Here is a 15,177-nt window from a genome sequence, read left to right on the forward strand (position 1 = left end):
AAAGAAAAAAAAATGGGACTTCCTAAAATTATGTCTTATCCCATAGTGTTCATTGTCACCATGTCACCTTGAGCTTTGGGCCTCAGTGTCTTATGTGCGCGAGGAAGAGAGTAAGACCAGGTCAGTGGTTCCTTATGGAGAGTGTTCATCGAAATCACCGGAAGCTGTTTCAACATGACATAGGCTCCAGGGTCACTTCTGCTGGTCACTCCCCAGCCAGGGCCACCGGGAAGAGCTCTGAGGTCATTGTCAGGGCAAACACTGCAGTCTCTGCAGGTGGACTGCAGTCCTGGGTGACAGAATCATTCACCGCCCACAGGCAAAGGTGGCAAACAGTGGCGTAATAGCTCCTCCCAAGCACCTCCCTGAAGACATACAAATATCAACCTCTCTTAAAGGTGTGCTTTTCATCCATCAAGTGTCCACCTAGACACCACCAGTTCTCAAGGTGTGGTCCACCCATGATCGGGGGACTGCAAGAGCCTATCAGAGAGGTCTTGATGTCAAAGCTGCTTTTATTAATTATCTCTTCCATTGACTGACATTGCAACTTGCCCTTAAGAAACTTCCATTTGTTAAGTTTTGTTCTGTGGTAAAATAATAATAATAACAATTACCTAAAAAGGCCACAAAAAGCATGCCTCCTTTTTCCAGTGGCATACCTGTGTGACGGCAGAACCTTTTCCTACACTGCAAACCAAACAACCTATTAGCACAGAGAGAATACAGAAGCAGATGTGAGAATCCAGCTGTTGTCTAGTAAACCAGACACTAAAGAGATTTACAAAAATGTAAAACAATGCCGCAATTCTCGGGATGTTTTTTCATTTTGGCAAATGGACTTTTTCTTTCTTTTTTTTTCTTTCTTTCTTTTTTTCTTTTTTTTTTACAAAATTCATTATTTACACAAATGCGTAATAAATTTATTACTGTTATGTTTAAAAGAATAAGTATTTAATCTCCCCCCCCCAATTTTACTTTCTAGTACAGTAAACATCAACAGCTGTAATCCACATAAGTAAAAGTTATTTGGGCTTTTAGGTAATCTTAAAGAGTATGAAAGGGCCAAAAGGTCTGAGTACCTCCGGACCAGAATTACAGTGAATCAGATCACTGGGACCATATTTACGTCCAAAAAGCCAGGTTGGCAGAGCTGCCCACCTACTTATGCAAAGAATAAGTACGAACTACAAAAGAGACACCCCCCAGCCATTGCACAGCCTGATCTGCGCTATAAAACCCAAGGAAGCAGGGACGATTCAATGGATTCATTGCTGGAAATTTGTTCTTGCTCATTACTCCCACATCTGTGGTCCTCTGAGCCGGTCGGCAGCCTGTAACTCACATCTCTGCCACTAGGTGGCACTGCTTGCATAGGAAAGACCAGCAAGGGCTGCATCTCTAAATAAGCTGTTGTCTGGAGAGATTTTGGAGGGAAATGAACAAGGGCGGTTTGGCCTATCTTACTCAGACACACACGGAATGTATTGAGATAACTTTCCTTTGTGTTTCTGTAAAGCTCTAACCTTGAGATCACTGATAGTGGGGGATTAGTAAACAGAGAAGCTTGCTGATAAAAGATAAATGCAGCACACAGCATGACCTCAGTCATTTTTAATTATTGTTCTGTAGCAGGGGTTCTCAGCATCAGGTGCATAGCAGAATCCCCTTGAGCATTTAAAATCCAGATGCCCAGGCCTTACCCCAAGGCATTAAGCCAGATTTTTGGCGGGGGTAGAGGGGAGAGGTTGTAGTCCAGACATCTGTATTTTTGAAAACTCCCCAGTACATTCCAGTGGGCAGCCAAGGGTAAGAATCTTAACCCTATAAATGTCAGTAAGAACCACCAGCTGGCCCTGGAGGAAGAGACAATCATATTTCCTTGTTCCTTTATTAAATATTCTAAACCCTACCAGGGTTAACTCCCCCCCCCCCCCCCCCCGATCATTTAAATTTTAGCCGATAGTCTGGGAAAAGCATCCAGGAAAAACAAGCAAAGCAAACCTCTGAACCAATCTCAGGCAACCAGACTGCCCGAGTTTACCATCTTAACGGTGTTTGCACAGAGGACTCACATGTTGGCAGAGGCAGGGGAAGGAATGCCAGGCTCTGAATTAGAACGCGAGAGAGTCTCAGAAATAGAAGAGGCATCAGAGGAGGTGGAATGGGTGTTCTTACAAGGAAGCGCTCCTCCAAAGTATCCAGTGGGGGGCTTTGATTCAATAAGTCAGGAGCGGCAAACATGGGTATTTTTTTTTTTTTAAAGCTCCCAAGGTGATTCTACCCTGCAGCCCATTTGAGAACCCCTGACCTAACCAAATCGACTAATTTTCAGGCTGCACGATATATCCCACAGCGCCAGGGGATTCTGATGCTAAGAGCAGGTTCGGGGAAGCCTGGTTTCCTGGGCAAATGTAATCTAAGTTCCAATCCGTTCTTACGGCATTAGATCCCATTCCATTTTATGAGGCGGCGCGCGCGCAGGAAGACGGATGGTCGGCGTCATCACTGTGCCTGTCACCTCCGCTAGCGAAGTTATGCTCATCTTCATTTATCCTTGACTGCCGAGAAAAGGCTGGTTATGTCAGTTACATAGTATTTCCGAGGGACCTCCCGAGGAGCAGGTCGGCCGGCAGGTTTTCCAGCCCCTGAACCGGGGGCGGGTGTTTCTCAGCTCCTCGGTGCTTTCTGCATGAACCATTCAGGCTGGCTCTTTGGCAAGTGAATGCAGCACCTGTGCTTGGTGGAGGGCCATGGGCCGCACCATGTCTGAATCGACCATCCTTAACGAAGTCACAGAGCCACTGCCCCTGCCCCCCAGGACCAGGACCCCTCCTCCGCGCGCCCTCGTGGAGCCATGCAGGAGAGGAGCTAGTCAGCATCACCTCACCCCGTGGGCGATGACGGTTTCTGAGCCCGGTGAGCCGGCGCTTTGTGTTGGAACATGCAGAGCAGCAGGATTTCCAGGGACAGGTTTTGACTTTGTCACTCCCGCCTTGGTCATTCTCTACCATGCTCCCCTCACCCCTAATTCACTCTCCCTCCTGCTTGCACCGGTGGTGGGGACCCAGGCTCCTAGGGACTGCACCCTGCTCCCTTGTCCTCTGGCTTTGGGTGGGGTCTGTCGGAGAGGAGGTACAGGCGGGAGGTCAAAGGGAGGAAGGAGAGAGGAGTCAGGGTGTTTCTCCCTGCCCCCTCCCTCTTGGTGGGGCAGCAGGTCGGTGGCTGCGTGGCTGGAGCCTGGCCTGACTGTGGGGCCCCTCTCCTGTGAGACCTCCTCTTTTAGGGGGGCCCCCATGCCAGCTCTCATCAGACTTGTAACCGCAGCACCTTCCCCAGGTCCCTCCAGCACGGGGAGGTAACTGCCTTTGGGGCTGCCAGCCCCTGGGAAGGTCCCTTGTTAATCAAATTCTCTTACAATGCCAGGGACCCTGTCTCCCATGTGCTGCTGGGACCCCTCTTAGACTAATTGCCGTCTGAATGCATCTTTCACTTTCCAGTGGTTCACACAAGAGTCCTGTCGACAGAACTTGTGCTCCTCAAAGATCTGAGCTTCAAGAGAACTTCTAAGCTGCAGTCTACATGAAAGCAGTTTTTTTTTCTGTCCGAGCCGCCATGACTTCTAGAGGTCTTGGAAGCGCCGCAGACTAACAAGCGAGGTGCCTCGGCTTCCTGTTGTGTAAAACAAAGGGGCGCACGGGCTGGTCTCCAAACACCCCTCTCCTCCGGGTCCTGGCTCCTCACGATGCCACAGGGACCAGGTTCAGCCCAGGGGAGGGCGCGCCCACCCCCAGAGAAGGCAGCGGGAGCTACGGGCACACCGTCGTGGCGTATTGGAGAGACTCCGTACCTCAGAGTGACCGCAACGCCGTCCGCTCCATTTCCAGTGACCCACCTGCTGTTCATGTGACAGGGCGTTCGGAGCCAGCAGGAGCCGTTCACGGGCTCGGCTGCAGAGTCTGGAAGTAAATCAAGGAGTGGCCTGGGCCTCCAACTGGTCAACTCCCAGGGGATGAGAGGGAGATCCAGACCGCGGGTTCTCAAACGTGGGCCTGCATCGGAACCGCCTGGAGGCTGGTCCACACCCAGAGTTCCTGACCCAGGAGTGCTGGGCAGCGCCCGAGATGGTCCGTGTCTCATCAGTCTCCTGGGCGATTCTGAGGCCACTGGTCCCTGAGGGCCACGCTGGGAGAACCACTGACCCGACCAACCACCTAGGAGACCGTCTGTTAAATCGTGAAGCTTCTGTGTGAAGAGCCCGGGGTAGTTGTGAGATGGCAGCAGCTCCTTCCAGCAGGAGAGGGAGGGCGAGCGCCAGCGGGTTCTGTTAAAGAGGTTGTGCTGGACTCTGCAGGGCGGACAGGCCCCGCAGGTCACAGGAGGGGAGGCGTTTCAGACAGCAGTGCTGAGGGAGGGGGGCGAGGGGCACAAGGATGTCTGTGGACCACAGGCCAGAGAGGGAGGCCAGCAGCGGAAGACAGGCTGGGAAGGGTGGGCGGGGCTGTCGTGGGCGTTGCTGTCACTTCTTGAGCGCCCCTGGCGACCTGCTGGTCCACCTCTTACCCCAGCGTGGCTGGAGTGCCTGCCTCGATTCAGTAGGGTAGACTCTACATTGTAGAGTCTACAAGACAGGTCACTTACGATGGCTAGTTATAGCAGTGTATTTCCAAAAACACAGACCATGTAAGTATCGAGTGATTTTTAGCACACATTGACCTAGGAGGGTCAGAAGCAAGGGCGTTTGCTTAAAGCAAGAAGGATGATAAGAACCAAACGAGGCCCAGCAGCTGTGCAGGTTTAAGACGCTCTGAACTTGGAGTTAGGAAGCCTGAGTTTCATTCCTTACCCTGCCTCTGTGTCTTTTTTCAATAAACTGGGGATAATGAGTCTTGCCCTGTGTACCTGGCAGAGTTGTTCTGAGGCTACAATGGGAAATTATTTCACGTTTGGAGAAACCTGTTTATGCCCCGCAAATCTCTGAGCCGGTGTTAATCCTGCTATTCTTTTTTTTTTTTTGTATTTTTCTGAAGCTGGAAACGGGGAGAGACAGTCAGACAGACTCCCGCATGCGCCCGACCGGGATCCACCCGGCACGCCCACCAGGGGCGACGCTCTGCCCACGAGGGGGCGATGCTCTGCCCCTCCGGGGTGTCGCTCTGCCGCGACCAGAGCCACTCTAGCGCCTGGGGCAGAGGCCAAGGAGCCATCCCCAGCGCCCAGGCCATCTTTGCTCCAATGGAGCCTTGGCTGCGGGAGGGGAAGAGAGAGACAGAGAGGAAGGAGGGGGGGGTGGAGAAACAAACGGGCACTTCTCCTATGTGCCCTGGCCGGGAATCGAACCCGGGTCCCCCGCACGCCAGGCCAACGCTCTACCGCTGAGCCAACCGGCCAGGGCCAATCCTGCTATTCTTACATGGCTTACACTGTAGTGCCGTTTTTGGAGGTCAGTAGATAATCCCATCGATGGAATCAATTTTGAAATAAATTTCATAAAAGAAATGACACTGGATAATGACCATTCCAATTAAAGGCGCCTAGTCATGGCCCTTGCATATCACCATGTTTTTAAAATCAATTCTATAAAGAACCAGAAAGAGAAGAGAGCACCGTGAGCTAACAACCACAACTTTTGCTTTCCCTGCACCGTCCGCATCTCTCCGCCTCATCTACAGTTATTAAAATCAAGTTCACTGCTAACCAGCTTGACAGGAGATAAATCTGGACACCACTCAAATCCAATGGGGCAGGTAATAACTTTTTGTGCCAATTAATGCCGCTCATATTCCTGGATTTACAGGTAGCCCGGTCTCTCTGGATTCATTTGGAAACGATCAGTAAAATAAATGGGTGAACCAAGTTTCGGAACTCCGGGAAATGAAATCCTTGGGCTGTCCGGATTTGAGTAATCTTAGAAAACCCACCCGCCTCGCTCGCGAAGGCCTTCAGGACGCGCCGTTACCAGAGTAGACAGGGGGCCCCGGGCAGTTCTCACTCAACCCATTCAAGTTTCTGCCATCTCTTTTCTAGTCACTGCCTCCATGGCAACAGTCCACTGACCTGCCCTTCGGGGAAAGAGAATTCCTGGCAACACAGAGACTTTTAATAATCCTACTTGTCAATACAGGTCAGAGAGAAATGGAGGTATTTGTACCAGCTTACTTAACAAACCTACTAATAAAATGAGTGGCCCCCAGCAAGTGAGCAGACCGGTGTTCAGAGTGTCCCCAAGCCACACATTGTATCTATCTTTAGTGTCCAAGAAAATCCGCACCGTCAACACCTGTCCAACAAACCCTTCACTGAGTTTGGCCTTCTTCCTTCACCCCATTCTTTCTTTTTCAATCAATTAAAATCGTCCCCTCTGTCTGCCAACTTTTCTTCCCCGTTTCCTGGTGGCTCATTCAAAGCGATTAGCAATCTGATTATTAATTTCTTCCAAAGTTTAAACTTAATCAACAAATGCAATATGATCTCTAGTCAAGGGCGTTTGTTTTTTTTTTTCTCCCGCACGGGTTTTCTTATAGAAATATCACCTGGAGATAGAGGTGTCTATTGACCCCACTTCCCTCTTAGGGAAGAACAGGGCACTAGACATCACAGTCCGATACCCAGGCTCTGAACTCATCCCAAGGACACACTCCCCACCATGGCTTTTCCTGGAAACATTCTCATGTAGCCTGCCGTGGTAACAGATTGCTTTTTGGATGACATTACTCTCTGATTCAGAAATATCAACACCGCTTCAGAGATTTACTTTACAATTCATCTCCCGATTTGTCACGCCTGGGAAGGTCAGTGTCCCACGTTCTGTTCTAAATTACTTGGGGACAGATTTTGCAAACAGACTAAGAAATGGCTCTCGCCTGAACCGGAACACACTCTGGAAGTTGGGACTCAGGTCCTGTCTCTCTTTTGTTAAAAGGTAAAAATCAGAAACCCCACCATTTCTCCAATCAATTATTTGTAAAAGAATAAACAGGTGCTTCAGAGACACTGGAATTATAAAAAAGGAAATGGCAAATGATTTTTTTTTTCATGGGCCAGCTGCTCGACTGATGTGATTCTGGGGAAGGTTCTCCCAGGCTCTCAAACTCAATTAGCAAATCAATTAAAACCGTCCCCCAGTCTGCCAACAGGATGGTGCTGCCCATACCCCCCACCAGTGCTCCCTGGGGCCTCCCCATTGCCACAGCCAAAGCCCCATCAGTCCACCCGAGGTTACCTTGCTTTCCGCTAGCACTGGACAACGGGGGAGGAGGGGGGCGCCGTTCCGGTTTAATTGAGGATTAGTGACCACCAGAAGGAGTGGACCTCAGGGCCTGGCCCCCTTATTTCTGTCTGCCCCAGTCCCCGCTCTCCTTAGAAGCTGCGCTCAGCACAGACTCGGTGGGGGCCGATTGGTGGGGCCGGCTGTCACTTTCGTTCAGGAGGAAACAGAGAGGACCAGGCAAAGCAGATGGTTTCTGAAGGGGGCACATCCAAGAAGGCTGCTAGCAAACTGTGCTGGTGTCTTTCAAACACCCAGCAACTTACTGGAGAGGAAAATTGGATCTTCCTCGCCACATCCCGCCACGACCCATCCGGCTTGATCGCTCACCCGGGGAGGAGCTTTTAATCCTCACCGAGGCAGAATCGCTCTTTCTTTGGGGCAAAGACAGCCTGTCCTTCTAAGCCTCGGGAGACAGCCATCATCACTGAGAAGGCTCCCATCTCTGTCGGTAAAATCTGTTATCAAGGCAAGACCACCTTCAAGAGACGGCCAACCTGCAGCACATGCATGGTCATTCGTTCCCAAGAGAATCCCACGCATTTGTCCAGCTGGGTGCAACGCAAGACGGAGTCGGTAACATCTCTAATGGCAATTAAAAACAAGTGACTATTTTCATCCTACAACGTTAATGGAGGTTTTTTTTTTTATTCCCCCTTTCAAATTTCCAAATGAACTGAACGGATAATTATTTGTGGGGGTGCTGGATCTGACTGTGCGAATTTGGGCAAGTCACTGAACACTTCTGAGCCCCAGTTTCCTCATCTGTAAAATGAGGGGGTTGAGGTAGAAGATTTTCCAGGGACCTTTGGGCGCTAACATTCCGGAGTTCTTAGCATGTGGTTGGGGTTTCTTCCAGTATTCTGGCGAATCACATATATAATTAATCACCTGGATTTTCAGCACGGATTAAAAACAGGGAGGCTTTCCCGTCACACGCGTGTCTTACCTTTTCAACGGTGGTGTGCTCTTCACTCGTGACACTCGTTTTTCTCGACTCGTTTTTCGACCTGCTCAGCCTCCTGGAGACCTTCTCTCTGAGCAGAGTGGCGTAGCCAATGTGCTCGTAGATGGGGTTGGTCGTCATTTTGGAAATGTACTCGGAGGCTTTTGTTTCGATGTACAGTGTTATCAAGCCGTCTGTGACCAGATCGTGAATCGATTCGAACCTCTTCTCGCCCACAAAGTGTTTCCCATCGTAGAAGAGCCTGTAGTTCAAGGTCTGGTTCCCAAATCTGCCACAAGGGAAGGGGGAGACATCACAACAGTGTGAGGAATAAGACCAGTGACTGACAATTGCAGCCAACATTTTGTTTTTCTTTGAGCATTTACTGTCCGCCAGGCACCGGGCTAAGCCCTGGACATTTCCCCGCATTTGGTTATCACAGAGACCGTTTGAGACAGATACCAGCATTATCCCCGTCTTACACCGAGACTTGAAGAGATGGGGTAACTTCTTGAGGCTATACCCCCAGAAAGAGGCCGTGGTGGGATTTAACACCAGCCCGTCACATGGCCTCATTTAATCCTAGAAATAAGTAAGGCCGTTGGGTCCTTATCATTCTCATTTGTAAAAGTCAGAGAGTAGCCACTGATTTATATATATGTCTTACTTTTAAAGTTCCGTAATAGGAACTGGCCATGCCCCATGGTCCCACCCCTGTCCTGGGTAGTTACCTCTGCAAGTGAGGGCTACTGTCACTGGCCCTGATGTTCCCTCCTTGTTACAGCTTTGACCTTCATGGTATAGCACCCCATGCCTCCCACCTCACTTAGTCCAGCCGAAGGGAATGAGGGGACATGGGCAAAGCCCCCTGCTTGAGACACACTGCCAGCATCCTGGTGATCTAGCTGAGAGCATCTTCTCCCGTTAATGCTGGCTGTCCCCTCTTGACCTAAGTCCTATATCTTAGAGCTCCTGCGGCCTGGGGAGCTTGGAAACAGGCAAATACTCTGCATACCTAGAGTACTGATAGCTTTTGAAGCACTTCCTCATAATGACATCATGTAAGACACGCAACCAGCCTTCCCCAGTTGCAATTCGGAAGCTATCTTCCCGTAGACACCATATCGAGATGGTGCGTTGAACACAACTTTGTGAGCCGGGGAAGTGTTTCCATGGATACCATTCCCTCTATGGAGAAAGGTCTTCCCAACTCCAAAGAGTTCACGAAATGAATTTTTTTTGAAAGATGATTCGATTCTGAAATTGGATACCTTCCCCAAACCGTAGAGGACCGTTGTGAGTATCAAATGACATGAAATACCCAACCAAGGTTAGGAAGGCACAGTAAATGCGACGCCTTTCGAGTGCTGTGATTTGGATACTCACAACTTTGCAGTAAAAGGCTCATGAGAACTCAGCTCGGACGGTTCACTCGCATGGAGCGCCATGACTACCATGGGGAGTCTTTTGGGTCAGTGTGATCCCTGAGAGGACGCCCCGGACCAGCTGCACGTCCGTTCAGGCGCACAGTGTGAGGCGCAGACTTTTGACAAGCAGAGGCCTCTCTCCCTCAGCTGGTTCAATGCTTCAGGGAGAAGCGGCTACAGGAGCACCAGCTCTCCAGATAGTTCTCCAGTCACTGTGTGTGTACAGAGCCTCAGTGTCCACCATACTGGTAACACCTGTCGCCCAGGAAACGGGTAACCCTCTCACACACGGCTGGTTCTCTGTAAATAAGTAGGGGATGGAATGTGAAGTAATTGTGTAATAGGTTCAGATTTTTCTGCTCGGAATGATAACAAAAAAATGTCCTGAAGTGGATAAAGGAGATGGTTGCACAACATTGAGAAGATACCTGATACCACTAATTGTACATTTTAAAATGGTTAAAACAGTACGTTGTCTGCTATATCTATTTTATAGCAATTTGAAAATAAGAAAAAAAATAAGCGAGGTCCCTTGTAAGGCAAGCACACCACGGGGCGAAAGTCAAGGTCACCTGAGCGCTAACGTGTAGCATCCTGGCTGGCGCTGGCTCTCTCGAAGAATGTAGGCGCCCTCCACGCCTCCAAGAAGCTCGTCAGCCTGCTCGCGGGAGATGATCCCGTGGAACCTGGGGACAGAGACCACGCTGTTCTGAACAGACCACAGACAAAGCACGGACCACAAAGAGACGGCAGGGCAAACCCGGAATCACAGCCCCCTACTTGGCCACAACGGGGAGTTGTTACTGTGCATCGTAAAGATGCACTTGGAACAGCCTCTCCGAATGCATCCAAACAGATACTAAGCTTTCAAGAAGCCAAATAAAATGAAGAGGACACAGTCTATCTTTGCTCGCAAGCTGAAAATTAAAATGGAAACAAAACGCCAGGCTACGGCTTTTTTTTTTTTTTTTTTTTTTTAACCATGCGGAATAACAAAAGAGCAATCACCAGTTTAGATCTCTGCTGCAACACAGAACTATGTATTATCCTGATTACAAACGAACACTTACTGATTATGAGCCTGCTTACTTTAGGTGCGGGGTGTTGTTAATTTTCGAGGCTCATTCTCTGGAAAGAATAGCCAGCAATAATCAACATTCTTCTATTTCTTTAAATTTAGAGAGCAATAGCTTAGGGATATGTTTGAAAAAAATGTTCCTTCCTGGAAGGGGGAGAGGGAGGGGAGTTGGCTAGAAAGAAAGTTTCATTTTTCTTTGCCCCTGCTCAAAAATGCAAATATGAAATCAGAGGACAATGTATTGAGATCTTGGAGTAGTCAGTGCTCCTCAGTGTCATGATATAAGAGCAACACTCCTACCCAAAGGGAGACCAGTGTCTCCAGTTCTACGGGCGATTTCGGAGGCTTGGTGCACAGCCAGGTTCAGTGGGTCCAGGTGGCCCCTGCAGAACAAGTGTGGGATTGTATGTGTGCTGTGTATCTCTCATGATCCCAGCTTTGTGAAAGAAAGCGCGTCCAGGGACCGGAAGGAAAGAGGTGAAGAGCAGAGGTTCATACGTCTCTCTCAGGGTGGATGGTGGCTGTTTTGCGCTGTCTAAATTCCTATAGTTCCTAATTTTCCCAAATCAGAAGGTATTACTTCATTAATTTTTTAAGAACAAAAATAAGATCTCTTTGAACATATGTACCCTGATTTATTGATGTCACCCCATTAAAATTAATAAAAATTTATAAAAAAATTAATATCTGTGCAACAGTGGGAAAATTCAAAATTCAAAAGTTAAAGACACAAATGAAAGAAAAATGTAAATAATACAGAAGAAAATTTCTCTTTCCTTAAAAGTACCATTGTCAACAGTTGTTGTTTTTTTAATGTGTGTTTGTGATTCCTTCTAGGAAAAAAAAAATACGTTTCGTCAATAAAGTATCCATTGCTTTTTGAATGGAACAGGAAAACCTTTCATTCTAAAAAAAAAAAAGGAAGCCCAGAATCTGAAGTTTGGAAACGGGGAGAGACAGTCAGACAGACTCCCACATGCGCCCGACCGGGATCCACCCAGCACGCCCACCAGGGGCGAAGCTCTGCTCACCAGGGGGCGATGCTCTGCCCCTCCGGGGGGTCGCTCTGCTGCAACCAGAGCCACTCTAGCGCCTGGGGCAGAGGCCAAGGAGCCATCCCCAGCGACCGGGCCATCTTTGCTCCAATGGAGCATTGGCTGTGGGAGGGGAAGAGAGAGACAGAGAGGAAGGAAGGGAGGAGGGTGGAGAAGCAAATGGGCGCTTCTCCTATGTGCCCTGGCCGGGAATCAAACCCGGGTCCCATGCACGCCAGGCCGATGCTCTACCACTGAGCCAACCAGCCAGGGCCCAGAATCTGAAGTTTTGAAGTGAATTTCCCTCTAATGCAGGGGTCCCCAAACTACAGCCGGCGGGCCACATGCGGCCCCCTGAGGCCATTTATCCGGCCCTCGCAGCACTTCCGGAAGGGGCACTTCTTTCATTGGTGGTCAGTGAGAGGAGCATAGTTCCCATTGAAATACTGGTCAGTTTGTTGATTTAAATTTACCTGTTCTTTATTTTAAATATTGTATTTGTTCCCGTTTTGTTTTTTACTTTAAAATAAAATATGTGCAGTGTGCATAGGAATTTGTTCATAGCTTTTTTATAGTCTGGCCCTCCAACGGTCTGAGGGACAGTGAACTGGCCCCCTGTGTAAAAAGTTTGGGGACCCCTGCTCTAATGCATACATGTTCCTTTTCCTTGGTTAAGAAAGAGTTCCCTGGGCGCCCTCCCACTATAGAGTTCCTGTGGTCTGGGGGTTGCAGGATGAGAACGGGATGGTTATTCAACAAAAACGTTTATGCAAAACAAACACACAGAAGTGTTCACGTATGTATTCCAGTGTTCCATTTGAAAAGTGTATGTAGGTTTTCATTTTCTCTTGCTTTATTAATTGTGTTTTCTGTGAGCAAAATCAAGATCAGTCTATGGAAGAAAAAAAAAAAGCAATCATACTACAGACAACTAAGTAGGCTAGACAGTAGGGACGTTAGGGACGTGGGGATGGATGAGAGCTGAGGCCAGCGTTCTGCAGGCATTCCAGAGGTGCCGGGCTGGATCCCCCAGGTCAGGAAGGAAGGTTCGGAATGGCAGCCGTGGCAATTAGGAAGTGGCTGGGGGCTGGGACCAATGAGAGGGCCATTAATCACCAAGGTGAAGCTCTGATGGGTAAGGGAATTGAAGAAGGTTTAGGATTGGTCCACAGAGCGTGGGAGGTGCACTTCAAAGAGGCTTTGCCTCCTAACAGCCTCCAGGTTGAGCACGTGGGAAGAGAAGTGATTGGACAGCTGCCCCCACTCAAATGGTCCTGCCTGCCCCCCCCCCCCCCAAGCCGTTCTCTAGGGTCTAGGCCACAGACTTAAAGACTGAATAATAATGCGTGTTTGCTTTGCAGTAGGTTTCCGAGAAAGTAAAGCAAAACAAGGCTTAAAAATTAAAAGGAAAATGGGAGGCAATAATAATGATGTCATTAGGTAATTTAGATAATGCAGCCGAGTCAAGAGAAATGATCACTTTGGTTTTATGAGACTGTGAGGACACGGTGGGGGGTGGAGAGGGACTTTCCTAAATATTGCATTTACTGAGGTCCATGAAAGGAAGTTCAGCTGTGGTTTACTGATCTTTGACACCCTAACTGCTGATATAAATTGAGATAGAAAGTGAAGTAAAATACAAAGTCTCAGCTATGGAAAATGCTGCCTCATGCTTCAAGTACCAGCCAGGCTCTGGGTGGCTGTTCTTGTGGAGAGGAGCAGGAGATATGCTCCTTCCCACAGTAATAGAAGCTGAGCACCTGAGGGTTATAAAGAAAATGCAACAACACAAAGGAACCTGATTGCATTTATCGTTAGGGTCAAACTCTTGCACAATGAAGATTTGGTGAAGATCTTACATTAGAAAAATTTTAATATTTATATCTATATGACATGTGAAGTGACTAATTATTACATTATTAAAACACAGAATAGCATTTATACGTACTCTCTTCCATAATATTTTGGTCTGTTTTCCACCTATATTAAAAAGAAGAAAAATATTAATAATGTGTTTCAATTCAAATCAGATAGATAAAAATGCTAGTCAAATCAACAGAGCTAGAATCCTGGTGCTAATTTTACTACAGTGTTACTTCCCCAAGCCAGAGATCCAGCAAGCTACAGAGTTAACCAATACATTCCACTGTCTGTGGTAGAATGCTCTAGAATAATCATATTTCTCTAATCACTAGGTTCATTCCTCACCCAAACCCAACCACCTAATAAAACATTTTCAAAAGAAACATGGTGATGCTTATTTTAATATTAGTGAATTTATAAACATATTACAAGGTTTCATCCAGAAGGATAGAATGAATATTTTTTTTATCATGAATAAGATATAAGCATTTATTTCAGTCTTCATCCCTTCATTTCATTATGTATTTACAATAAAAATGAGGCGTGCACCTGGATTAAAAAAAAATTTGGTCTCGTTCAAGATAAGATCAATATTCTAACATTCTTTTTTTTTTTTTCCCAACAAACTGCTAATGACCTACAATTTATTTGACACCAGAGGTACAAGACACAGAGGACAAGATTTATGACTCGCCTAAACATCATAAGCATTCCAGAAGAGAGTTTCCAATCACAACTTCTGCCTCGGGGTGATCGCATTGAATTTTTATCACATACAGAATAGTCTGCTTTCACGAGAACTTTGTTTTCTGATGTTCATGGTGTTGTATTCAGGGAAAAATGAACATGAATTTTCATGTTGAGCTTTTGTTCTGGTCTGACTCCAGGGACACTGGAAGCACAGTGGAACCACATGAAGTTCTAAGTTTTCATTGATGGTTATGACAGCAAGTTGACGCCTCTTTCCTAAGAGTAGAATGGGAGCCTGCCGAGGTTTTATTTATAGTCATTTCTATCTACAGTCGGCTGGGGGGTTCCGTGCAGGGCTTACAGGTGGGCAAAGAGGTGATATTGCAAGGTACTGGGCAGTTACCTGGCCGACCTCCACCCCCTGGAGGGTGCAGGGGTCTGAGTGGGCAGTAGGGAGGTATGGGCAGGGGGAAAGTCTCAGCGAGGGGAGCCAGGAAATCTGAGGACTGCGTTCACAAGCCTGCCTGGATGAGCTTGGCCGGCATAAAACTAATCATCTTGACACTTCTAAATATGTGTTCACTCATCTGTGCGTTTTACACTTAAAAAGCACTGAACCAAGAAAGGGGCTCTCATAACTCCCAATCTTCAAGGTTTGAAGCTCGCTTGATATCATTTACAAAGGAAGGTCTAAAAAAAAAAATGTCATTAATAGAAGCAATAAGTGCGTAAAAGGCACCTTGTTATCTGATGTGTACCATTACTCTACATGCTGGGAAGCTTTTTAATATGAGTTGAACATTTTGTCATTTATATTGTTCTATTGGCTTTCAAATTTCTTTCTTCCTTTTTTTAAAATTTTATTTCTTGAT

The 15,177-nt window shown here is 47.6% G+C and overlaps 1 protein-coding gene across 2 annotated transcripts in view; it reads right to left on the reverse strand.

Annotated features, from left to right (window-relative positions):
- CHN2 (chimerin 2) overlaps nucleotides 1-15,177 on the reverse strand; it is a 236,342-nt gene that overhangs the window by 64,970 nt on the left and 156,195 nt on the right. For both annotated transcript variants that reach the window (XM_066354286.1, XM_066354285.1), the window contains 3 exons: nucleotides 13,701-13,732; nucleotides 10,213-10,326; nucleotides 8,217-8,502 (listed from right to left, as the gene is read on the reverse strand). In XM_066354286.1, coding sequence (XP_066210383.1) covers nucleotides 8,217-8,502; nucleotides 10,213-10,326; nucleotides 13,701-13,732 — 432 coding nt within the window. The remainder of the gene's footprint in view (nucleotides 1-8,216; nucleotides 8,503-10,212; nucleotides 10,327-13,700; nucleotides 13,733-15,177) is intronic.

The sequence above is a fragment of the Saccopteryx leptura genome, chromosome 12 (genome assembly GCF_036850995.1).
Source record: "Saccopteryx leptura isolate mSacLep1 chromosome 12, mSacLep1_pri_phased_curated, whole genome shotgun sequence".
NCBI classification, from domain to species: Eukaryota; Metazoa; Chordata; class Mammalia; order Chiroptera; family Emballonuridae; genus Saccopteryx; species Saccopteryx leptura.